Genomic DNA, 27,664 nt, shown 5'->3' on the forward strand with positions numbered 1-27,664 from the left:
TCTTCAGTATTTTCACCAAGCAGTAAATACTATAGGAAATGTTGAAAAGACTTGCTTTCATCCGTATTCAAGACAGGAGAAGCTCTGTGATTGCTCAGAGAGTGCAGCAACAGCAAAATATTTAACAGTTGTCTAAAAGCTGATCACAGCACTCACTCAGCTTTCCCAGTATTCTCTCCCCTCTCCCCATATTTGACAACTGTTTCCATCCACCTAACTACAAAATACTCAACAAAACAAAAGTCCTGCAGATCAACAGTGACATTTATTACACAAGCTCACCTCAAAACTCCTTCTCCACCAGCATTCCTATATTCAATTCAAGTCTATCCTTTTTAGTGGTCCTGATAGGTCTAGATTCCCATCCCCAGTTTTGGGAAGGTAATCTTAAAACTTATATTCCATTACCTCTACTTCCACATGAATGCTATCTGAGAAATTCCTTAAATGCAGGAAAATGCTATACAAATACAGGTGCTGATAAAGACACCGAATCTTTTGTCACATATAAAAAGTATAGTTACACCCATAATGCTGAACAGAATATTTCTGAAGTTAAGCAATAGTTCTATATGGGAATTAGGTAACTGTCCATTCCTCTGAAGTGTTCATATGAAAACTAAAAACCACAATAAATTATATTTTAAATGGGCTTCCTTTGAGAAGTTTAAAGGACTAGCAAAGGTCATACATAAATTCAAACAAAGACAACCAGGAAGAAAGAGGAAGCTTGTAAGGAAACAATATTAATTTCATTGTATATATGTTTTTCAAATGCAAAATTTATTTTTAAATTCATAACTTACAATTATCTTCCACATCCTTTTTGCTGTCCTCCTCTGCAGGAAACACTTGGTTGATAGCAGCCTGGAAAGTCTGTTAGATAAGAAACATTAACATTGTCAGAATTCCACAAAATAGAAATATAGTTCAAAGACATCTCATGCAATCATACAAGTGAGTGCACTGTAATTATGCATGATTTCAAATGAAGTCACCAGATTTATACTTCAGAATTGGAAATTTTACTGAATTACTAGATGCAGACAAAAAGTGCTGCATTTATATTACTACACTACATTATAAAAATGAATTCACTGTAATATATATTTTAGTGCAATAATATTTGATTCTCAGGTGGAAAATTGCATGCCATACTGTGCAATACAAAAGATAAGACTAAAAAAGTGATGCAGATGTAACAGCATTATAAATTACACACAATTTCCTCAGTTTTGCAAGGAAGAAAGAATAAAATGCAAATCATTAGTTCAGTCAAAGGACTGTGATGTTGTTATGATAGTCTGTTTTAAAATATTCCTACTTAAAATATTAATGTTCAATACATAACATCCTCTGTATCACCAAATACTGTAGCTTTGATCATTGGTTTTTTGGTTTTTTTCTTCAATAAATCAATAAAACAAGACCTTCCTTCAACCCTTGTATTCCAGTTATACAAAACAACCATTTATCAAGTGTTCACATCCAACTGGAAAAATTCATAACAAAAGCATCTTTGTTTCTTTTTTCATCTCCAGAAATCATAATTTATATTGCTGTAAAAAGGAAGGAAAAACATCCAAGCAAGCATGCATTACAGCATCTGCACAAAAATACCTATTGTACAAAGGAGATTTTTAAATCTATTTTTTTTTTTTTTTTGTTTACTGTAGTAACAGCTCGTTTGAGCCAGTGATGAATGAACAAAACCCCTGTTGTACCAATTAAACATGACAGCCGCCATGCCACTGCAGGCACAGGCTCCTTTTCCCCATGGAAATGGAGACAAGAAGTCTGGTCTAATATTTGAAAAGGCAACTAACTGGATCTAAAGAATGAACTTAATAAACAAACATGTTTGCTTGTTTAACATTGTACTCAGTGAGGTAGTACCATGAGAAACATCTCACAGGGAAATTTAGGAGAAAGACAGCAACTTGTTTCATATTTTCTTGGGCACAACAGTCTGAGAAGTCCTGGGGCTTACACCATCATTAACAGCCACAAATTGCAACCCTCTTTGAAGTGGGAATAGTTAAAAATGTCTCAGAGCAGAACTAATTGCTGCCAGACAGAAAGCATGAAATCTACAGTATCCCTTCCCTACCAAGTTATCATAAAGTATGCAATTTGTAGCCATAATGAAATACATTTTGTCATCCCCTTGTCAGGATCTAATGCAAAAAAGTATGTACAAGATGTTTTCCTAAGAGAAACAAGGCTGCTCGATAACGATGGAACATCTGAACATCCATCACACCAACTTCCTCCAAAATATTCTTTATCAGAGTTTGTGAGGGCCATGGAAGCCTTCAGTGTCTTTACCTACCTCAGAAAGATGCCTGCTGCTATTCAGAGTTTTAGCAGGGCAGAGATTCACCACACCCTTTCCTCCCTCTCACAGTATTACCGTAGCTACATATCATCATCATCATTTTCTCTACAAGTTCGTCAACACTGAAGGTAAATCTTGTTTGGTAAAGATGTATTGGAATACAACACTTCCCTACATGATCAGTTCCCTCTGCATGAAACAGTGGGAAAGTTTAAAAATAATATGATGAGCTTCACAAAAATGTAACTTCACTTCTTGTTCTTGTCTGCTGATGTGTAAACCCATTAATCAATAACAAAGACAGGAGAGAATAAACACGATTCCCAGCTATTCTGTGAGACTCTTCCTAACCTTCTGATACTTTAACATTTCTGAAGCTAAAGTCAGTCATGCTAGAACTAACCCAGAAGAGGAATGGCTTTTTCAATGTCCTCACCACTAAGCCTTCTGAGTCAAGATAAATTTAAAGGAAAAAAAACAAACAAACCCCTCCCCCGCCAAAAAAAAAAAAAAAAAAAACCAATTCAGAGAAGTCATGCTGTCTTATCTCCTATCTGAAAGTTAATGCTTTTCCGCTGGGCTTTTTTAGATAAGAACATAGGTACAGTTTCAATATGCAAAAAATAAAATTTCACTGCCATACATCACATTTGGAATACTTTATGTAAGGTAAGGTACTTGTCACGTAGATAAGTATGATAGCTAGACATGCACAGCTCCAAATATTAAAATCTAGTATTTTAAAAAGAAAATAAGCTAATAATCTAATCTATCAATAAGAAAATATTCAAAGAAATTCTTTACTATATTTTACTATTTTTAATTTTTTTAAACAATTATTTTAAGGAAAAAGCCCTTCAGATACTTGAGGGGCTTAATGAGTTTTGCATTAACCATAACTTCGGACAAGTTTGTTCTAAGGGAGTGGAGAGTGTATTAATCTTATGAGACAATAAAATGGTCTTAGGAAGCAAAACAAGGTTTAGGGCATTCTGAAAGGGTTTTTTTTTTGTCGTCTTTGTAATGAAGCAACCCTTGAAATCCAATGGCAATCTTAACTATTCTCCCAGAAACTAGATGAGTGAAAAAAGATATCTTTCCATTCAAGCAGGATCTTCTTTCTACCATGTAATCCAATACGTGTAACCATGCCTTCCTTTATACCTTCCAGATACAGACAGGAGACATCCCTACTCTCAGCTGTATTTCCAAAATCAACCTACAGCAGAACAAACCATGAGTAAGACAGACAAGAGCATGTCTCACTTGTGCAAGCAAGTTGTGCTCACTGTTAAAAAAAAAAAAAAAAAGAACAAACAAAACCACCTTAGCTTGAAGCACTGAACTTTGAACATTCTGATCCTTACTTTCAAAGTACATGTATTCTTTTATACTTAGCTGGGAAAAATACCTTTCTGGTTATTCACAGCATACCAGAGCAGGTGGCCCATAAAGCCTTGCATGACCCTTTAGAAGAGGCACAGAGCCATAAGGTGTCTTTCAGTCGATGGCAGGAGGGGTGTCAGCGAGTGCCTGCAGCACCTCACACCCTCCCAGTGACTGCCAGAAACTCATGACTGCTGATGTTCTAAGAAGTGCCTGCCCCCTACTCCTCTGGGCCCCATGGTGCCCAGAATGGTATCTCAAGGTGCAAGCCCTTCCAGTGCATCTCTTCCTAATCACTTTATTTACATTTGCTACCTCCAAGAAAAGAGTAAATCCCCTGTTTAGCAATTTCACTGTCATCTGCCTTCTCCTTGTTTTAGCCTCAAAGAAAAAGAAGATATATGTAACAGGATCCAAGATTACGAATCCCAGTACATTCAGAAAATAACACTTTAAGGAGAAATGAAAGCACAATACTAGTTGAATTTAACAGCTGATTCCCTCTCTACCTGCCTTCTTCCTTGTACCACCAGCAGGTGACTGCTGGTGGGCCATGGGCCAGGACTGCCAGCTCTGGTACAACCAATCCAGTTTGGAGCCTGTTCTCAGGGCAGGATTCCAGCTCTAGGTGTGACCATGCTCATTACCAAAGCCTCTCCAGTTTCTCCAGCTGTTTTTTCCTGGTATTTATTTTCCAGTTCTGGCATTTATAAACCTTACAAGCCAATGATCTACTTTTGGGAAAAGGTTCCCATCATGTAACACACATCCTCTGTTCCAGTAAAACACTCCTGTGGCTCACCGTACTCTACATGCAGGGCAGGCTGAGTGACTCAGATCCCCAGCTCCCTTAGACACACAGTTCTGCACAGAGCTGGAAACACTTGGGCATGGGCTGTGGTGCCCAAAACTGCTCTTGCTGGGGTTTAAGTGAATTGGTGTGTTGGACCTTCGCAGAGCCTGGACTGGGTAACTTGGTTTAATAATGAAATGTGAAGCAACCTGCCACCACAATGGCCTCAGCTCCTCTGCCCCCCTTCTACTGCTTTCTGCCATCCTGAAAACTTTCCACTTCTTCCAGTTGGATCTGTTCTCTGACCTCGTTTGGGGTGTCACGCACAGCTCGGAGCTGGGAGGTGCCACTCTGCAGTGCCAGAGCTGGCCACGGATGGGCAAGGGAGGGAGGGGTTTAAGACACGGTGAAACTGCTGCCTTGCAGCATCTACTGCAGCTATTGACAACAGTGTCATAAAAGGCAATAATCAAACACATGCATACACATTTCCTTTTCAGACTGTGACCTCTGGCAAGCTACCAGTGCCTACAGAGAATACATATGACATGGTAATGACCCAGATTAAAAAATAATAATAAGTTACACTGCCGGGATATGTTTACAAGATCAGGTTACTCCTCTCCTCCCTGTAATTATCATGGGCAACTCCAGAGCTGCTGGATCACGCATTCTTGCTGAAGAGCACTTCTGAACTACCATTTTAAGAAAACAAAGTGATAATGAGTATAAATGCTGACTACTTCAAATGAATGGTCTAAGTGCACAAGGACAGAGTTGTCTTAATAAGCCAAAAAGCAATGAGAAATAGTTCTTGAAAAAGAAACCAATGACACCTTGAAAAGACTGAGAAGGTAACCAAGAAAACCTTTTAGTCCACCTTTATTAATATATGGTTAATAAATTAAGTTTGATAGTTTAAAATACTGGACCATAATCTCTATTTAGACTGTGAAGTGTTTGTTCCCTTAGCTGAATGAACATTAGGCTCTTAATTGATCTGCTTAATTCAAAACAGCCAACAGCAGAATAACAAACTCCCTAGACAAACGAGATTTTTTTTGTTGTTGAGAAAACCATGAAACAAACTATTTGTATTTTAGGATCATTTTTTGGTTTTTGTTGATTTTTTTTTATATTATTTATAGTCCCTGAAAGGAGCATATGTTAGAAATAAATAGTGACTCAGAAATATCATTATTATTGCTTCTGTCTCAGAGTAAAGTCTTTTGCTCCTTATGGCATCAGGACCATTGGGGAATATAAACGGAAACAGCAGTGGGGGTGAAATTTATTTAAGTCATTTTCATATTAGCCATAGATCTGGAATATTTAATATCCTTGTCTGAATAATCTTGCTCCTCCTCAAACTGACAAATGAATACTACTGCTACTACTAAACCTATACACTTTATCTCTCTCACTCAAAAATCAGTTGTTATACTTACTTTGTATTTCTAAGGAAGGCAAAATCAACTTCCTGTCCAAGATGCACAAAAAAGAAAGCCTATAAATATCCCCCCAAAAGGAAGGACTGCTGCATAACCTTTTGACCTGTGACAAGGCATTCTCTCCTACTGCTAACATAAAAAAAAGACAACAAAACACATTGTTGTCTTTTTTACATCCTTGAACACAAGAAAAACCAAAACTATTAGAAAGGGCACAAAAAATATACTCAAAAAGACTGAAACCACAACTTTTAAGGCAATGCTAATCTTATTCTAGCTAGTACAACCCAGGAATCTGACCATTTGAATTAGGATAATTGATAGCTTGAAGGTGCTTCCTGCAAAAACTGACATTTAGTTACGACATAATGAGTCCGAAAGATGTCATGATAAATCAAGCCATTGGAACACACTAATTAGGATGAATTAGGTCTGCATTTTAAAAGTTACATTTATTTGATTTTAATTTGATGTAGCAATTCCACAGCATCTTTTTTTTTGTCATATTACTTCTCAAGGCACTTGAGTTAAGAGGATTCATCTCTCAGTCTTCATCAGTCTAATGGTGTCTAATCTTAGCCAGGGCCCAGCACATCCCTGTAGGACCCTTCCCATGCATGTAAGGAAAAAGAGAGAAGCTAATCTTAACAGCAGGCTCTTCATCAGTGTCTAATTGAGAAAAATAAAGCATACAGTACTGAATCAAATGGCTACAGAGATTCAAGCCTCCTCTCTTTCATGAGCACATACTCAATGCATGTGCAGATAACTGACAAATACATGCTTCTTGTCAGTGTGAGGGGTCCATTGCAATACAAGCTAAAGCTGAACAAAGATCCTTAGCCAAACTTAGAACAGAAAGCTGGTTGAAGATAGGGGCAAAGACGTGGCCTACAGGTAAGGTGGTTTCTTTGTGTATTTTTTTTCTGTTCCTTTGTTTGTGACACACTTACCTTGCCTTTCTGATTCAAAGGTTCAATAGTTAAATTGTCAGGACCAATGTCCACAATCATCCCCATCTGAAACCCATCAGTTGGGTGTGGAGCCCAAACGGGCTTCCCGTCTTCCATTGTGGGATCTATCCAGTATTTCCTGTAAGAAAAAATAAAACTAAAATTAATCAAAACACTTTGTATACAAATTGAATAAACCAACAGGATTTATGACACAGACTTTAGTTTATTATGTTTACATCTATTATTCAGTATGAAAGGAGACAGCCCCTGCAGACTGGAGCCAGCCTTTCTCCAACTCGCAATGCTTCGCCTACAGAGGACACCCCTTGGACTTCAGCATGGACAAGACTGAAGACCAGAATCATTTTTCATAGCATCCACACACTGCCTCCTGAAGCTCTTTATCCAGCTTCCCTAACTTGTGAATCAAGAAGGGAGTCTATCTCATGATCAAAGTAGAAGTGCAAGATAGATTCAAAGCCAAGAATATACTAGGAGTGTGTGTATATACACATATATGGATACATATGTAAAGACATGCACGCACACACACACACGCATATATATATATATATATATACACATATATATATGTGCATGCAGTGGGGCATATGACTAATGGCTAGTTGTCTGTATTTGAACTGGTGTGCAAATATTTGTATTTTTGCAACAGCACACGTTGAGGCATGTGAGCAGAAATCCAGTCTCTTGGCATTTGAGACAAATGAATGTGTTCACTCTTTTTGTGTGGCTGAACATATGGCTTTCAAATAACCCACAAATATATTTGGTCTCAATTGATTTATCATCCTGTAAGTCTTTTAAGGGCTGACCCTTGTGATACTATAACATTACAGGTCTTCCTCTTAAGGAATCTTATTTTCTATTAAAATTATATGAAAATTGTTTTAAAAATAATTTTTATCTGCAAGTGAAAAAGATGCAAAGGCTTAGATATTCAAACCTTATGCTCCTCAAGTTATACAGCTAAATAAGCTCTCAATTAAAAGGGAGTACTTGATTGCACGCAATACTCACTGAGCTAACCAGGAAAATTGCCAAGGTTGGCACACTCTGAATAGCTAATGGTGCCATTTTAGATATGCTGAATTGGTCCCTTTTTTAGTGTTTGGTTGTTTTGGGGGGGGTTTTGTCAGCTTGGTTTTGGTTTCTTTTAAACCTACTTTATAGTCCTTACCCTAATAAGAATAGAGTCCACTCGGCTTAAAAGGCTCACTTCTCCTTGCTGTTCCTTACTCCTCTCTAAAACTCATTCACCTACTAAACTGACATGTTTTAGTGATTCCAAAATTTGTAAAAAGTAATCTCATACCACCAAGGTGTAACTTGCCTCTCTTAGCATGAAAGAAATGAGCCTGCCAAGCAGCAAAGAAAACACTGGCAACGAACTCTAGAAGTCTAGGGAAAGCCTGGGAGAGTGTCCCACATTTTTCTTTTCCCCTATCTGAAGGAAAAAGAAGATCCAAAATTCTCACGAACAATGAAGGCTACCGATCCCTTTGCCATGAGCAGCAGCAAGGAAAAGAGTGATTGGCCAGCCAGAAAGCTGTACAACTACAAGCAGAAAAGGACATTGCCCCTCAGAGGATATGTCACCACATGCTGCACATAATCTGCTTTTTACTGCCTCCAAGGACAGGTCAGAAAAGTTGGAAGGGAAGGAAAAGGCTGGCTGTGATCTCTTTGAGAATGCTGCTGGTCTTAGTTAACAGCAAGCTGTCTTATTCCTTGGCAACTTTATTGTGAAATATTGATGAAAACTTGTGATTTTCTATTCTCCCATGTACAAAACATAGTAAGTTCTTTTAACTACACACAGAAAGTTATGTTCTAAAACCTCCAGTATCACAATTTCTCCTGTATACTTCCACCCTTTTGCCACAGCCCATGAACTCTACAAAATAGCATCTTCATCATGTGTTGCCATCACTATACAATAAATCCTGTAAACAACATCTGTCTTCACTCACAACTGGCTGCTGGCCATTTTTTCTTTATTTTACGATACTGAAAAAGGAATTTCTTTCCAGCCAGACCTGACCTCTAGATTCAACTGCCATTGTAGGCAGAGTTTCTAAACAGCCGAGTTTATTTCTGGATATAACCAAGCCTTCATTTCTTCACAAACCTATCATTTGCTTTTAAAATGCTAGTTCAAAATAGTAGTTAAACGATATGTCACACAACCACTAAAAACAAGGCTGTCTTTTACACCCCAAGTACCATGGTCAGGGCTTTGGACATCACCATGTTGCACGAAAAACAAACCCTAAAATTACTGCCAAAACTTCAGCAGAAGTAGGAATCCAACCTCTCCAGTTCACATCCAGATGCTTCTGCTTTGTTCACTGACAGGGCTTTTTGCATTCTTACATATTCTTAAAGGCAACTACATACTCCATTAATAAATTATGACAGAGGAGTGTCACAAGCTGAAGAAATCCTCTTGAAGGACCGAGCAGTGGTTGAATTCAGCCACCACCAGGAAATGCAAATTTAAGAAAAGTACCTGAGGCTTTGCAAGCATCTAAGATGCCATTGGATGAAAGGAATCCAAATACAAGTGAGTCAGATATTAATAGGACAATTAATTTTAATAAATACAGTCTTCTGGCTGAGAAGTGACATAAAACCAGTTGTAACATTTTGGGTTTAGCACCACTTCATCTCTGTCAGCTGGGACTCTGGCAGGGAGCACACTGAAACTGGATATCAAAACTTACCAGGTATTACCTGCTCTATTATTTACACCCTCATCTGATGTATTGTGCCATTGCCTTGAGACAGGTGCAGGAAGCCTAGTCCTGAACAAGCTCTTGAACAGCCAGTTTACAGACCAGCATTTTATATGAACAGGAACTACCAGTGGGAACAACTTTTGTCCCCATCTGCATCCATCTAAATCCAATCTACATGCAGTTCATCACCCTGCTAAAACACCACACCATTTCTGAAAACAATGAAAGCAAAGAGACTCATGCCCAGGCTAAAAGCTCTAAGGCAACAAATTTGATAGCAACACCATGAAACACAAGGAGTAACCTGGACAATGCTTCCAAAAAAGGAGACAAAATAAGTTATCATCCACATTTGTATTTGTATATATGCACTTAACCTACATTAATTGATTTTAAATTACTGGATCATTTTGGTCTCCACAATTAAGACATCTCCAAAACAAAGAGGAGAATTTGCAGAGATTATGCTTAGAAGTGGGAAGCCAGCTGCCCTTTTCTCTTTCTACATAGAAAGACCTCAGGAGTATTGCAGTTTTTCTCTCTGTTGAGCACAAGAGGGATAGCAATATAAAATAAGCCTTTGCCTGAAGCTGGTAAACTTAATAGCTATTCCTTCAAATGTCAGATTTTATTTCTTTATAATTGGTATGTAGTAATAGACCTTTCCTTAATTATCAATAAGAGTACTTAACACATTCAGCACTGGCTAAACACTAGATCTAGTGTTCAAACAACTTGCAAGACAAATCACTGCCCAGATTCAGAGAAAAACACCCACCAATATTTCTGTAACTTTTTTTCTGCACTATTATTCCCCCTTTTGGAGAATGCTTAATGACATTTTTTTCTCAAAAAAAAAATTATCTATGTAACACATTGTGTATAGGAAACAACTAAGAATTCTTCAGTTAAAAGTTAACACACTATGCTCCTCCCACTTATGTTTACCTAAGTATTGATTTTAAAATAATGTAATACAACTACATTTGGGTGTTATAGACTATTTGAATAGAAATAAAACGCTACCATCTGGTGAAAGAATTCTACAAAGGCAAAATATACTAATGCAATTTTAAACCTGTTGCCAGAGCTCAGAGACAGGCATTTGCATGATCTGATCCTACTTACAATCCTATGAACAGTCTGCTACACCGAGGCACTGTACTGATTGCTCAATTAACTAATTAAAACAAATGAAAAATTAGACTTCATTAAATAACCAACAGTAACTCACTAAAATGGCTAAGTCCAAGGAAAATGAACTAATTAGAATAGGTATAGTAGTAAATTATCATTGTAAAACAATGTTGCTTTAATATTAAAACCACCTTGCACATGTGTGTTTAAGAGCTGCCCAAAATTCTGCTGATTACAGCAGGCACATGAGACTGCTCTGAGAAAGGTCCTATAAACATACAGAAGAGACTAGACAGAGAAAAACATTCATCCTGAGTGGTACCCTACTGTCAGACAAATTACTTACGCAACCCTAGTTTACTGCTCAACTGAAACTTCTCCAAATCAAAGCTCAGGCAGTGTGCAACATTCTACTGCAGGTGACACAGTATTTCAAATGAACCGCAGATATAGTAGAGATTTATTTTTATTTGAGCTAATTACAATACAGTTATAGCTCTATTGTTTAACTCAGTATTAAACCGATACCATTTTTATTCTTTACTTTTCCAATTTACTACAAAACTCTGCTCTAACACATTCTAGTTTATTCATGTCACACTGCAGCTTTTTCATACCTAAAATAACATCAGTAAAGTAACTCAGTGAGGCAGGGACTTCTGCCAAACTGGAAAAGAAGAAATAGACTGCAATACAGCACAGCGCAGAAGTACTTCCAAAACCAACCTGATCTGAAAATCTTAACCCCAACTTGTTAATTGTCACAACCTTTGCAGATGGATGCATGCAAAACAGAGTATCTGAGGTCCACATCTGAGAATTACTAAAAAAAAATTTTGTTTTAAAGCTACCTGGTCTGACTGCTTGGGACAACATGAGCACAACAGCTGATGAAATTATTCTCATAGCATGCTTATTTTCTTCTTTGTGTATTTGCATATATCAGCATATTTTCAATACTGAGCAACCAGAAACTGATTTTTGTAGTATTTCCAGATGAACCACTCTTTTGAATTTGTATTCACTTATTTAACATTCACATAGGAAATGCTTTCTCTGCTGTTGTTTTTGCTATTCAATAAGAAAAGGCAAGACAGTCCCTCATGAGTTAAGCTAAGGAGAAATCTTATTTTCTCTACATTAAACATGGCAATTCCCAATCAGTAAAACACAACTGCAATACTCCATATACTCTGAATATACTAATCAAGTTCAGTTTATTTCTTTTTAGACTTTCAATTATTTTTCTTTTTTAAACAAAAAAGGGGGAGGTGTTGTGCTGTGTTAGGTTGGAATGTTCTGTTTCCCCCTATCTTGTAATGGTTCTGCCCCAACTCCTCCCTCCTTTCCAATTATTGTCAGTTACCCCAAATCCACCCCGGTTGTCTTGGTAACCAAATGTATCCTTTCTCAACCCCTCCCTGGTGCCAGCCACTCACTCTCCACTCCCTCCTTTATTACTAGAAGCTTCCAGCTGGAGAGCTGAATGATTGGCTCAGGCACTGGAGCCCCTCCTTCAAATTGTCCCTGTTGGTGTTTTCCTCATGTCAGTCCCCTGGATCCCACCCCCTCAGTGTCCTCATTGGTGCAGACACTGACTCCTCCCTTGTACCCCTCACCCTTTAAAAGCTGCTGTAATCCTTCCCTCTGGATCTTCTTCTGCTGGTTTACCTGCGTTTCATTAAAAGTAGGAATTCACCGCAGTTGGAGTTTGCTTTCTTATTCTGCTGGTTGCAGCTCTTAGTGAGCCTCGTCCTGCATGTGGCACCGTCGCCAGCTGTAGCGCCGGGCGATTGCCTGAGGCGCTGGCCTGCAGCCCGGCTATCGGGTTAAGTGCCCCCGTGCTGCTAGCGGTTGCTGGCTGTCTAGCCGGGCCGTCCTTCTAGCCTGACCGCTGCAATTGCTGAAAACACCTCTGTCTGGAACATCCATGCTCCTGGAAAAACAAATTTTAAGGAGCAGAAGAAGGGGTCTGGTAGGGTCAGGATTAGCCAAAGACCTGTACAGCTTCCTATAAACCATCTCACCTTCCTGTGTGTTAATTGCTGCTTGAGGCATTTCAGCCCAGCTGCTCTCCTGGCCTTGCTCCCTGCTCGGCCTCTTCTCCTCCTGACCACCTTGAGAAGTACTGATCCAGGGCAGGAGATGGTCTGAGTAAGAACAGGTGTTTCGAAAAAAAAAAATACTGCTTTATCTGCAAATACTTACATAGCTATTGCATCAAAATAAGATGTTAAAAAGAAGGAATTCAGTTAATGGTAGGAAATTTCCCCCCAGCAACTGAATTTCATGTATGTTACTATCCTGAAAATGAGGTGATACAGGCATTGCCCAAGAACCCTCAGTTTTGAAATATATCTTTTATGGTTTTTTCAAATGCATCATATTGACTCAGTCAGCACTTCTGAAAGTCTGTGCACTTTTAATATAACAAAACTGTAGCCCACTAAAAAAACACCTATTGTAGGAAGCCTATCCAAAATAATTTGTACACCAACTGAACAGATTTCTCTAAGGCCAAGTGTCTTTCAGGTGTTGTTCACTAAGAGCAAAATTCTCAGTATTGCTCAAGAAATAAAAATAAACCTCACATGAACAAGGAAATCTGCCATTGGAGGCAGAGGAAGGACAATTTCGGCAATTTTAACAAACACATCAACTCTGCAGATGTGGCAGAGGAAATGAGTCCACAAGAGAGGCTGTACACAGTAAAAGATCACAACATATATGTGATGTTAACTAGTAAAAGACAGCAACATATATGGTATGTTAACTAGCAAATATTTGTCCAATTCAACTGCTGCTATACAAGACCGGGAGGAATTTTGTACAGCTTGTAAGTTTGTAAAATTTTAATCACAGAGGTTGTGGTCTTTTGACTGTGACACTGAGAAATTAAAGCTCAATTCATTTAGAATCAGCAAGATGTGATGATTTCCTCTGTGATTCCTGCTCTTCTGTCAAATTTTTAAGCTACTGTTCTCTCAAGAATGTTATTCTTATTTTAGTTCCTACTAAGAAAATAGAGAGGTCTTTGTCCCAATTCTTGTTCATTAAAATAACCTGAGTGGAGTTTCCTGACAAACCAAGAATTAAGTGTGCCAACGGGATCTGCATAAGCATTTTCAACCAACAGCAATGCCTACTACAGTAATAGCAACAAGCAGAAAGAGGAAAAGTATCAAAACACAAAAAACAGTGTCAAATTTGAGCAGCAAAGTTAAAATTAAAGAAAAAGTTCCTCAGTTATTGTCTGGACACCACTTCAGAAGCATTACAAAAGAGAAATGAGGACTAGAAAAAACAGAACTAACAAGGCTATAAAAACACTTTTGAAAGAGGTTGTTAAATGTAATGCTTTCAGGCTTTACAAGTCAGCCCTAGTGAAACCAGCAGGCAGCAAGAGGGGAAGAAAAGGCATACCAAGGCAGAAGTCACCAAACAGACAAAGACATCAAAGCAAAATCAAAAGTATCTTAAGCCATCTCATAATATATAAAGAACGCATAGGATAAACTCCTGCAGATCTAGCTGGAGTAGTTCAGGCAGACGAGGTGAACTCTGGAATTAACTCTCCATAGCAGTAGTCATGCTGTGTGACCACTGGCTGCAGTACTCAAGCATAATGGCTTAAATCATATTTCATAAGCAGCCTCAAACTCCTTCAGCTAGCACTTTAACAGTGTATTTGTTTATATCCTCATGTGCCACTTTTTCCAAGTGTAAACATGAGAAAGAGCAAATGCTTCTTGAAGGTTGAGAATGACTCTCTCTAAGCTAACGAACTCTAAATTCTCCTCTGGTTATGTCATTTTTCAGCCTTCCCCACCCATTCATCTTCTACATCTCATACTCTCCTACTGTCAAATTAGAGTGCCCTGTTTCCCCACCCAGCATGTGCTGCTGCCAAGCTATTGCTCATCTTCAGGTGACCTAATACAAGAACTGATTATGTTTATTCTCTCTTAGGCTTATGCACCCAACAGTCTCTCTTTGAGCTTCATATACAAGGCAAAACAAAAGCAACCAATTGGCCTAAATCTATCAAATACAAGGGACCTCACCTCCAGCACAAAAAGTAGAAAATCTAATTATGCAAATAAACCACTAAGAAAGTCCTTAATTTGATTCCCAAATACTTAAAAGGAGATGGATCACTTACCATAAATACTGGTTATTTATCATATAAATACCAATACCTGGTCACTGGCTTCCATAATCTGAACTGCAGAAGCTGACCATTATGACAAGCAATCAGGACACCAGAATTTTAATCCTGTGTAGACCACCATCAATGCTGGCTAAAGCACATCTTGGTGCAGCCAGCAGGGCCTTGTACCAGTTAAAGCAAACATATATTGCATTTTATACCAGCTTTTGTCCAGTTGATTCAAAAAGAGGCTGAGATAGACTGAATCCCAGTAATTTATTCTAACTCATATGAACACAGAAAAACCCAAAAAAAGTTCATACTCTCCATACAAAAAAATCAGAACAGTATTCCTAACCACTGATTTAGGGGGGGAAAACCCAAGCCAAACAGAAAAAAAATATACCACAAAACAAATCCCACGTTTGAGTGCTTTTGTACTTTTGTTAATTCACCAGCAATTCAAGAACTCTTCACAACTTAAATATTTTTTCAGAAAAATACTTGAAGTAGAAAGCCTGCACTACCTAGTGACAGTACCATCTATTTTGTGCTTTTAGATGAGTGATATTAAGCCCTTGACATTCAAGCAGCCCTACAATTCCAGCAGAGAAAGTCAAGAGCTGAATCATAAGCCAGAGCCTATCAGTAACTTGGTTCTCTATGGCTGCCTCTGTGAATAATTCAGAAATGCCCCAGGAGCTCCTGAGGGTGACCCACACACCCTCTGACCTCTCCTCTGAACCCATGTCTTGTCAAGTTTTGAACTTCAGCTGTATAACCCTCTCGCTGCAGAATAATCAAATGAAACGAGGTAAATACAGAAATAAGCAAGCAACCGACCTGCACTGAGTTTGATCAGTTTGATAAATACATATGCATAAATAACTGAACAGAGACACATTTGCCTGGTAAGTTTTTTTAAAGTACAACTATAAAAAGCATTGCCAAACTCCTGGTACATATCAGTGTAAATGGGACTGATATTTTAGGAAACTAAGAATACATACTCAGCCAGGAGCCAAGTCAAGCCAAATAAACTAAGCACTTCAGATGGCATCATCAAAGGCTGCTGGAGGGTGTGCAGGAAACCTCAGATACTTGACCTCAAACCAATACAAAGAGCCTGGGCAGGGAAAAAATATATTTGTACTTTCTGACTTAGTACCAGTATAACAAATAGCAAGTATATCAGATGTTTTCAAATTGTACTAACTTTGATTTGGCTACTTTATTAGAGGAGAAAATACTAGAAACTAATGACAAGCAGCAGCATATGCAAATTGACAGGTGTAATCCATGTTTATTACCATCCCTTGCTGTACAGAATCCATAACTCTTCCAAAGACAGAATTAGTTCCTAAAAACACTTACATTACCTGCTTTTTCCTCTCTCCATATCAGCTTGTACTTATTACATGGGTGTAGTTTATAAGCAATGAGCTGAAACACAGACAATCTGCAATAGACCAGTGAACTCATGAGAAACCCTCTCTTCAGAAACACGCAACTAAAAAAAGGAAGATTCTTGTCAAAATCTACTCAAATACTGTATACAAATAAATAAATAAAAAAATAGAACCTGTTTCCAAGTTCACAGATCTCATTGATAAAAGTAATTCTGAGGGAGGTGACTGAAAGCTTTCTCTTAACATCATGAGATCATGAGAGTCATTGAAGACAATTTTAACAGCAAAGACAAGAAAGCTACTCCAAGAAGTGACACAGAACGTGTTTTGTCAGCAACTCCATTTGTTTCCTTGGAAAGATGAGTATAGAAGGCCCATTACTATGAGACAAAAACCCAGTAGTTACAACAAAAGATAAAGATCGTTTATATAATCTCAAATTTTCTGGAGTAGATAATTTAGGAATAAAATACACTGAAAACCCATAAAATTTATCAAAGGGCTAGAACATCTCTCCTATGAAGAAAAGCTGAGAGAGTTGGGGGTGTTCAGAAGAAAGAAGAGAGAGCTTCAGTAAAGACCTTATTGTGGCCTTTCCATATATGAAGGAAGCCTATAAGATGGAGAGAGACTTTCTGTCAAGGCCCCTAGTAACAGGACAAGGGACAATAGTTTTAAACTAAAAAAGGACAGATTTAGACTGGATGTAAAAAAGAAATTTTTTGCAATGAGGTTTGCCTGAAGAAGCTGTGAATGCCCCATGCCTGGAAACCTTCAACGTCAGGTGGAATGGAACTTTGAACAACCTAGTGAGGACAGAGGGGTAAGACTTGATCTCTTTGAAGGTCCTTTGCAACTCAAACCATTCTGTGACTCTAAAACAACCTTTAATTCTTGTACTGTTCACCAGTAGTTTGTATTTTCACAGAAGGCTGAGTACTGTAAAGGCTTGGCATCTGACCAGCAGCAAACCAGACAAAATCTGCTATTAGGACTGACAGGATCTTGGCAGCAGGGAAAGCTGCAGGCCATAACAACTTCCACATCAGCCACATCCTGACCACAGTTCAACTCTTTCATTTTTTGGCAAGACACTGCTCTCTGCAAGGTTTGAGAAAGTTCTAGGCTTCCTAAACCTTGGTACAGGGTCATGCAGATTACAGACTCTGGACTAATCTTTGCACAGATTCTGCCACAGCTGAAGACAAACAGCTTGCTTTTCTTACTACTGATTCACTATCTTAAATGGACTGATGCAGCTCCCATAGCTCCAATACTTTTATGAACCATGAATTACAGGAAATCCAACTCAAAAACATCACACTCTCTTCAAGTTACAGGAAATGCAGCTCAAGAACATCACATTCACTTCTTATTCAGAAGATCGAGATCGAAGTCCAACTGCATTTCATCAACTGATTTTAATCTCAAATAGATTACCTAAATGTTACTGCCCATCCCCATCACATATAAAATGTTATTTATTAATTTAATATGCATGCTGCAAGAAAGTGCATCCCTGCTAATGATTCTGTTAAAGCCAACCATGAGTAAAAATTACCAACCAGCAACACCACAAAAATGGTTATAAATTTTCTGCCCAGGCTTAGCCAAATGCCTATTTTAGAAAAATCCTGGGATAGCTTTAAGGTTTTCAATGGTAGATGTTGATGTGCAGGCAACAGAGCAAACACTGTCTCTGCACAGGCAAGAGAAGAGAACCACCCCTGGGGCTGGGAACAGGCACACACAGTCTTAATGCATCTGAAGTGAAAGTAAACTGAAAACAATTTATGCAGAATCACAGCTCCCAGGACCAGCCCTTAAGCATAATTACAAATTCTATACAGAAGCTCATGCAGAGGACAAACCGCCACAGTCACATGCTAAGATCAGCCTGTTTATTTTGGCAAAGAAGCAAGAAGTGGAGTTAAGGAAAGCTTTAGTCAGGCTGTAAATTCAGACACAAAATGCAGCTCAGGTGTTTTTAAATTCAAAACTTCCTGAACAATTATAGCTGGGAGAATGAGCATGGTCATGCTGCCACTGCTATTTCCCAATTGGGGTCATCAGCTCAAAGCATTTATTCGTGGCACTTGAGCCTTCATTTCAGATCGTGCAAAATATTTTATACAAAAAATGAATCTCCAGAGGTTGGGAAACTCATCTAAGAAATAAAAGAAGGTCACCGAGTCCTGCTCATGCAATCTTCATTTAATTCAGCTGCAATGGTTTCAATCTAGATGTTCAAGAACTTTCAATCCAGTGATAATCTGATTGTTAAAACATTTTTAAGGAATTAGTGGATCTAAGATCAGACAACAGAGTGAAACTATGCTAAATAATATATTGTAATTATCATGGGCACTTTTACTTTTTTCTTTTTCAATTACATGGATATTTAGTTTCAGTTTCATTTTCCTGTCTTATCAAATATTCAATAATTTAACATTGTGATGGGATAAGGAGCATATAACAATAATTTTCACCTCAGGAACAAAATGATAAATGAAAACACCTATGTAATTTTCAACTCTAAGTAACACACTTCCTTCATTTTGTTGCTTTTTAGTCCTTCCTACAATATTTTGAATTACACTGAACTCACTGTAGAGCAAACAAAATATTATGCATTCAAAATCAAAGACATCTTACAGAAGACTTGAATGGTCAATTTAAGATATTTCTGGTTTTTTTTTTTTTTTTCTTTTTCACTAATTGTAAAGATTTTAAGCCCATACTGTGCACCATCTGGAGGGTTTTACTAGTTCTGGTTTCTAACATGTAACTCCAGTCTGGTCTCCGTGACTGAATATGAATTCACAGCTGCAGAGTATCAGGTGTTTTTCTAAGGAGCATCTTCCAGGTTGGTTTCTTCCGAATAGGATGCAGTTTGGTACCTGGGCTTGCAGTGCCTCAAATGCAGACAACCAGGAGGTTCAGTACCACAGTAAACTCCTGAGACGAACTAAAACACCAATGGAGACATGCCTCTACTCATTCTTTATCCAGCTGCTGATGGTTGCCAGCATGAGAAGAGACTCTTGCTCTAATATAGTGACAAACCAGCTTACAGTACTTTCCCCCCTTTTTTATCTGCACTTCAACTTTATTGTCTTTTTTATCTAGGCTTTATTCTTTAATACCAGGCATGAGTGATCATATAGCATCTAGCTACCAATCACACATCATCACTTAACCAGAAAAAACAGCTTAAACCAAGAGAGTTGTTTTAAGTAACATAAACAAAGTTTTTCTTCTTTCTTTCCTCCTCAAGGACAGACTATTGCTACTATAACACAAAAATTTGCCTTAGACCTCCAATGTTCAACACTTTAAATTTATGCTTCTTGGAGTTCAAACACCAGCTAAGCACAAGTTCTACCCTTTAGAGCTTATACAATTGTGGTGATCTCGCCCTCTAAACACAAAGTATGATTAAAATGATCTTTAGTTCCACCTCAGTTGACCAAGATGCTTTGGCAGTGCCCATCCTGTGAGCCCCCAGCAGGCAGCTCTCCCCAGCCCACCCAGGGACACTGCACCCCAAGCGCCTGTCAAGCAGCCTTCCCCCCAGCTGTGCAAGGACACACGGAGATATTGTTGTCTGATTAAACAGGTGTCAAAGTAAAACATTACTTGCATGCTCAGCTGGTAACTCACCACTGGCTCAGCATCATCAGATGATGCTGTGGACTAGAAATGTGGAAGCAACAGCAACAGGAATGTGAGTGAGTCCTGTTCCTGCAGGTTTCAACATAACCCTGTGCAGCAGTCCAAACAAAGGCTTGTATTACTCAGCCCACAAATAACTTTAATCAGCGTGTTTTGTCTAAAACTGGGGTATAGATCCCCCTCTCTGGTAACTAATCTTGCTGCTGCTGGTCAGACAGGAGAGATTTGAATTAGGGCTTTAAGTCAAAAATACAAATACCGTGTATCAAAGTTTCTATTCCTGTTCCAACATCACATTATAAAAAGTAAACTTTTATTTGATTTATGGACAATGTATAAAACACAAATTGTTTCAAAACCAATAAAGATACTATTAAAAATACTCTCAAGAGGAACACAAAAGGCTCACACACAGACGCTTACAGTTCCCAATTACAAGACTGGCACAATGTTAACTCTTCCCCACAAAACCACAGATACCAGCACCAGAAAAACCCAAGTAAAGCTCTCTCATCCCTCTGCCAGGACAAGAGGTACTCAGGACCTGAGTCACATTTCCCATTTCTTGGTGTCCTTCTTCCCCACAGAGGCAATACAAGTCCCAGGAACAACAGAGAAATATCTCTGAGAACATGTATGATCTGTACTTCTAAGCAATTCTTTACTGAGAGGGTGGGGAGGAGCTGAAACAGTTGCCCAGAGAACTCTGGATGCCCCATCCTGAAAGTGTGACTTTGAACAACCTGGCCTAGTGAAACATGTCCCTGCCCATGGCAGAGGGGTTGGAACTAGATGAGCTTTAAGATTCCATCCAACCCAAACCATTCTATGATTCTGTGTTAAAAATAAACAAAGTCTACATGAACTTTGAATTACAGGTAGACTCAAGGAGCATACAATCCTTTTGTAGACATAAAACTTTCCCTTTATTAAAAGCAAAATACTTGATACAACAATGCAGTCATATCCACAATGTTAAGCATATTTTCACAATTCAGGTTTTTAAAACTCAGACCTTCCCAAACCCCATGGTTTTTTCCATAGCTCAGAAAATTTTGTTCAGCAAGTGTTTTTATCTTCCCAAATGATATTACCTACAATGTTTAATAAAAAAAAAAATAAAATAAATCTAAAATACATACAAGCATGACCTGAATTATTTGGACACAACTTGACTTCAGATTTTCAAGGCCAGTCTAGAAAATTATGACTTTGATTATCAGAAATTAAATACTATTTTTTTAACATTTCAAAAAGATAAAAATGTACATATAGCATTTGCCTAACAACTGTATTCTTTGTTCTTGTGTTTATGCAACATAAAGGGAAAAAAAGGAAAGTGTAACAGAACCTCCATTACCAAACTTTCTGGAACTTACTACCAAAGTTTCCTTGAGCTACTTCATGTCAAGAAATGTCAGGGTTCACATTCAATGCGTTTCTCAACTGTTAAAGTAGGGCACTTTTTGTGGATCACAGAGATACAGCCCATATAAAATTTGGGATTTAAATAACACTCCTCTAGAACAGTTAAAAATAACTGCTGGTTGAGAAGATTAAGAAAAAGTAATATTTCAAAGACCCCACACATGAAATTTATAACTGAAATTCAGCAGAATGGTGCTCAGCAGAAATTTCAGGAGCTTCAAAAATCAAAAAGATTAAATTATTTTTTAATTAGCAAAACTGACATCACAAGTTCAAACCATGTCTTAGCTACATGTCTGCATATACCACTGTCGATATCAATATCAAAACCATCAAGAACAGTAATCAAATGGATTTGCCTATATGAGTGAGGAGGACCAGAAAGCATGAAACAGACACTTCCACTCAGTACTTTTATCTAATTTATGTTCTTGCAGAAATTTCTAATTTTCTCAACACTATTTCCAAGAAACAGGCACAACTCAATTTAATGCAATCTGCTATAAATCATTAGGATTCACCCAGGTGACTCAAGAGGAAAACCCAAACTTAATTAGATCATTTCAGATCAGTTGCTATGAAATCCAGGGGTTTTGTTATTTGGTACATTTAAACCTATTATCCAGTTAATCAATTAGAGAAGAGGATAACATGAAATAGTTCTTAAGCATGCTTCAAAGATATTTAAATCGTCTTAATTTTTTCGTTTAATTCTAACACCTTCTGTGATCAAAAGCAGCATGTTTAAAGCCTTCCTCCAGTTCTAGAACAATCTAAATCAATAGTTTCAAAATCCTTCCCACTGAAAATACATTATTACTAATTTCTAACCTCAAAGACACATCCCTTTGTTCTTACAAGGCTAAGGTAAGACACTTCCTTGCACAACTTTCCTCTAAATGCTCAGTACCAGCCACACAAAAATTCCATCTGGTTTTAAACAACTCTTTACCAAATAAGAAAAGGTGAGGGTCATATAATGACAGGTTAAGTACATGTAATATTAACATGGAAAACAAACTACAGAATACTTCAGTCTAGCAGAAAAAGCTGCAATACACAGCCAGTGGAAACAGTAACCATATAGACTAGATACAGAAACTACTCTAAACACAATTTTGAAAATTATTTGAAGAATTACTTTTAACCACTAACACGGATTTTAAATTAAGACTAATTTTTTTTCTTTCTAGTTAAGTATTTTTCTATCTGGTTTACAAGTTGTCACACCTAGTCTGCAAAGCAGCTTCTTTGGGTTTTTTTCACTATACACACTGACACAGTCAAAGGTAAGCACTAATGCCTTTTGACAAAAACACTTGAGAACCAGCCAGATTCCTGGCTGGTTTCAGCATTTACAGATATTCCATGGACTCAGAAATGCTAATGATGTCAATCAAAAAGCCTAGAACACAGTTCAGTAAGTCACATGTAAAGTCCTCAGGTTAAAAACATTTAATTGACATATTCCTGATTACAAGCAAGACCCTTACCCTGCTGATTACAAAACAGCAAACCACAAAACAGTCAACAGTCCTTGATTTTTTTCATGGAAAACTAGTATATAACTAGTTTTTAAAAGACAAGGAATACAATGCAGAAGAGACTGTACTGCTATAGAAGGAAAGACTGTAAGGTCATGTGAAACTTATCATCAGTGGACCCACAACAAGACAACCTGCTGCTCCTCTTCTCCAGGCTTTACAGAGCATCCTCTTCAGCTTCCTGGACCTGTAGTCTGTAGTGCAGCAAGCCAAGTTCACTCAAGCATTCTATTTAGAACTCCAATCTGGAAGTCTTCAGCACTTCCTATATTCCAGCAAATATATTTCATTGCTTCAGATAGATTTTTTTTTCCCATATATTTTCTTTCACCAAAATTTGAACTCCATGGGAGCTTAAGCTACAGTGATCAGGAATTCAACACAAAAGTTAGATATGATTAATTCAAATTCCTCCTTGCAAATATAAATTTTTCAAATCTGCTGTCATGATGGATATTTCTTCACACAGTTGGATGACCTGAGTGCCACCTTGGATGGGCAGGGGGAAGCTAACACTAAATTCCTCCTAGATTTCCCGTATTTCCTTTCTAGAGTAAAAAGTCCTCCCTGGGGATGAATTTTTGGGTTTGAATCATTCATGGGAACAAAAAAACTAAAAGTTTTTAAGTACAGTTGTTTCACATTATCATGTGACTAGAGATCCTCTAAGGTCATCTTAGAAAAAATTCAAAACAGTGTAAAAGAAACAATTGTGTAGAATGTAAGTACAATGAAGATCCTGGAGGATTATTACAAGTCAGGGACTTCCTCGGAACCCAGAAAGCTCCAGTTCCTCTGGTGCTGAGACAGCAGCAATCACATGGGGCTCAGCCTCCTCCCAGTGACCTGCATGAAGTCTTGAGGCAAGAACTCAAGAACAACTGAATTCAAAAAGAGTAAAATGTAGTACAGAACAGCCCAATGATACAACTTTCCACCCACTGAACTAAAGAAAAAGCCAAAACAAAACACGACCAACCAGCAGACCTATTTTGCAGAATGCATCAACATATGAATCACACCACTTAATGGAGACTCCACCTCTCCTTACAGAGAGTCCTGTTCCACCCTCCACAATAGCATACCTGTCTTCAATTACAGGGAGGTATGTGCTTCCTTTTATTGACTGAAGGAAGGACACAAAGTCTGAAGAATTCTCTTATTATTTCTATTAATAAATAAAAACCACAATAAAAACTATTTCTATTAATAAAAAACAATACAAACAATTGCATTTTGGTATCAATGTTGTGTTCAGAGGAATTTCACAGCTCCCAGAGTTTCTTCTTTACTTGGGTGATTAATGAAAAGAACTTGCTGGCTATTACGGCTTACTCGAATTTCAAAAAAAAATGCATGCCTCTTGAATAACTCCAATAACTTGGGAACAATAAAGGAAACAATCAAATGCCTTCTCTAATGCCTGCACGTCCAGTTTCTATGCTGCCTTCAGACACAAGGGTGAAATATGCTGGCTAAATTCCCAGTGTTATGACCTGTGAAGAACAGAAATCTAAATTTCCTAAAATAAAAATATCACTGCATGTCTGTTAAGGAAAAAAAAACTTTTTTTAGAAGTGACAAGTTAGCAAAAGTTGCTGGCACTCAATTACAAGAGAGAAACACAATTATATTTCAAAGGTAATAAAAGAAGCATTTGCTTTCTCAGCTTCCCTCTATAAAACTCATTCAAGTTTTACTGGCTGCTGTAGTTTACCTAATTTCTCCACGCACTCAGCAGCCTGTGCTGTGGGATGATCCTCCTTTGATACAGAAGCTCTTGACAGAATTCTGGGAACGTGTCCAGCATAACAGAAATAACAGCATAGGAAACCCTAATACACCAGGTGTGGCTTCAGAGATGAAGGCTGAGCCACCCAGGAAATGCTGTAATAACTACAGCAGCCTTCCTGTAAGCTTCTACCACTGAAGGTCTCTTCAACTAGATTTATGCTGAAAAGCATCAGGGAGGTTTAGGACACACAACTGATTTTTTTTACCTGACCTGCTCTTCTATTGTAGCAGTGGAATAAAACATAGGCTTTGATTGTGGTGAATGACTTTCATCTTTTTTGATACTTGGCTTCTCCCCTTTCTCTAGGTATCCCTTAGTTTATCTTTTCTCCCAGCCTCAAAATGCCTTTAAAAAATGCCTTTTTTTCTAGAAAGAAACTCTCATTTGGAATTAAAACTGTAATCTAAGAAATGCCTTGCAATGCTCTGGACTGCTTTTTGTTTTGGGGAACACAAGAGGCCCACAGCTGCCCATCTTGCCAGTGGAGCTGTGCTCACCCTGCCCTGTGCTGAGGCTCTGAGCCCAGGCAGCAAGGCTCTGCCTGGAAGGTCAATCACATCTGCTCAGCCTGCCCTGTCCAGCATGCACCCAGCTCAGCAGCCACTGCTCCGGATCATGCCTTCCCATGTGGCTGCTTCTGCCCACACCACCCTGCCCAACACCAGCATTCATCATTTTGGATGTCCCCTTGTCGAGCCCCTCTGCTCTAAACTGCCTCCTCCTTACACATGAAGCTGCACCTAAAATTAGCCTGAAAAGCAGATCTTCATCTCAAAGCAACAGTATTGTCCCCAGTTCCATTTTTTCAAAACAGGAAGACTGACTGCTACTTTGATCCAGGAATGTAGTGAATCCACATTAGGATTCACTTAGGAGGTAAAAGGCATAGGGCTTTCTTTGTGAGGGTGCTCTTGGCACAGTGACAAGGAGCTTTGCTGACCAGAACAAGCTCAGCACGTTATCATCTGGTGCAAGGACCACTGTGAAAAGCCAAAGGAGTCCCCAGCAGAGCAGCAGCTCACAATAGCCTGCAACAAGACAAAGTATTCCTTCCTGCTGACTCGCATGGAGAGCCAGCACGTTCTACTGCAGGGCTTCCCAGGCAGTGCTGGGCACACATGAGCAAAGCTTGCCAGGACAGGAATGTTCCCTGCAGCAAATGTGTCCTCCACATCGCTCTCCAAACCTCAGCCTGATGAGCAGGGTTAACTGCAGGTTGACAGCTTTCAAGCAATTACAGCCATTCCCAATCCAGTGCTAACTGGTATGACATTGGTCATTCTCCACTAGGGAAGGCAGAAAACAAAGAAGAAAACACAGATTTTGATTAAACTCTCTTCCCAATCTTCAAATTCTGTTTCTACCAATGTTCTGCCCTGCATCTCTCCACTACCCTTTTGACTAGACACCAAGCCTGGCTGATAAGTAAAGCAAAAGCCAGCATCTCTTTCATCCTCAGAAAACCACAGTGATGCAGCCAGTTTTACTTGCTGGATTGTACAAACTCCATTTGCAATCTGATTTGGTATAGGCAGTTGACACAGAGCCTGCGAAGCTGCGTGCTCATCTGTAGGATTGACGCCATGCAAATCCTTCCCATTGCCAGCAGGTTGTGAAACACAAAAGGCAGGATATCCTGCAAGGACTGTAACATAAATGAAAAAAAGGCATGTGTCCTGGGAATAATTTACACAGAGATTCTTTAGGGGCAGAAGCTGATCTTGAAAAAAGAAGTCTGATGCAGAGGGAGACACATTGTGAAGCTGTCAACAAATATCAGCACATGAAGCACCAGCAAGGATCTGGATTGCACCAGAGTGATCCAGGCAGATGAATGACAGGTAAGACACAATGCAACCCCAGAAGCCAATCCAGGTGACATGCTAACAACATCCGCTGCAGCATTCATTATGTTCTACACTCCACTGAGCTCCAAATGAATGCTATCACATGCATCTGGGTCAAAATTTGACTGCCATTACATTCAACAGTGCAAAGAGGTGATATCAGCTATCACTGAACTAAGGTCTGTATCCCATTACTTGCTATAGCCTGCAGCACCCAAGCTCCACACCATGCCATTCCTGTCCCAGCTGGGTGGAAGCCCTTGAAGATAGTCTGAAAAAGGAGAAATTCTACTCAGCTAAGGGAAGACTTTTAAAAAACCTTTATTCTCCTCCCACATTTTCTTCTGGTTAGTATTTAAACAGATGCAAAGACTTTGACAAGAGTATAATAATAGCAAAGGCACAATAGTTTTCCTTTACTTCCCTACTTGTTAGTACAAGCTTTTAGCTCATGTTAGAAAAACAGCACAGTCCGAACATTTGCAGGAGATGCTTGAGGGAAGTGATTTGTTAGAAAAAAGGAAAAAAACCATCCTTGTTTGTCAACAGTAGTAACTTGAAGTGTGCTAAAACACAAGCTTCAAAAATAAACAGCACCCTCACCAATCAGCAAACTTTGTTCAAATGCTTGCTAATATTACTAGGCTAATTTTTCACTACATAAGATGGCTGTTACTTCACATTCAACTCAGTTCTCTGTCTTTACATGTGTGCAAGTTACACAGCTTTTCCTTACACAAAGGCCTGAAACAAAATAAAATCAAACACTTGGGAAGAAAATCCTCACACAGATGTGCCTCCTTCAGTGTCAGACTGGAGATTACTTGTTAGAGTTTTGTGGGTTTGCCTGCCTATAAAATGTTCCACACAAAATTAGGCCATGAATTTAAAATTAAGCAGTTGATGAAACTGAACAAACCAAAGCTACAGCAGCCTCATGCACAGCTGCATCTTGCCCATTCAAATTTCTCCTTTAAGTATGTACAGCCTGGTCCC

At 38.6% G+C, this 27,664-nt stretch overlaps 1 protein-coding gene across 2 annotated transcripts in view; it reads right to left on the reverse strand.

Moving 5' to 3' along the window:
- The window catches only part of MYO6 (myosin VI), a 106,710-nt gene that overhangs the window by 69,955 nt on the left and 9,091 nt on the right, over positions 1-27,664 (reverse strand). For both annotated transcript variants that reach the window (XM_058800852.1, XM_058800850.1), the window contains exons 2-3: positions 6,922-7,060; positions 807-876 (exon numbers count right to left, since the gene is read on the reverse strand). In XM_058800852.1, coding sequence (XP_058656835.1) covers positions 807-876; positions 6,922-7,038 — 187 coding nt within the window. In that variant the 5' untranslated portion in view covers positions 7,039-7,060. The remainder of the gene's footprint in view (positions 1-806; positions 877-6,921; positions 7,061-27,664) is intronic.

The sequence above is a fragment of the Ammospiza caudacuta genome, chromosome 3 (genome assembly GCF_027887145.1).
Source record: "Ammospiza caudacuta isolate bAmmCau1 chromosome 3, bAmmCau1.pri, whole genome shotgun sequence".
Taxonomy (NCBI): Eukaryota; Metazoa; Chordata; class Aves; order Passeriformes; family Passerellidae; genus Ammospiza; species Ammospiza caudacuta.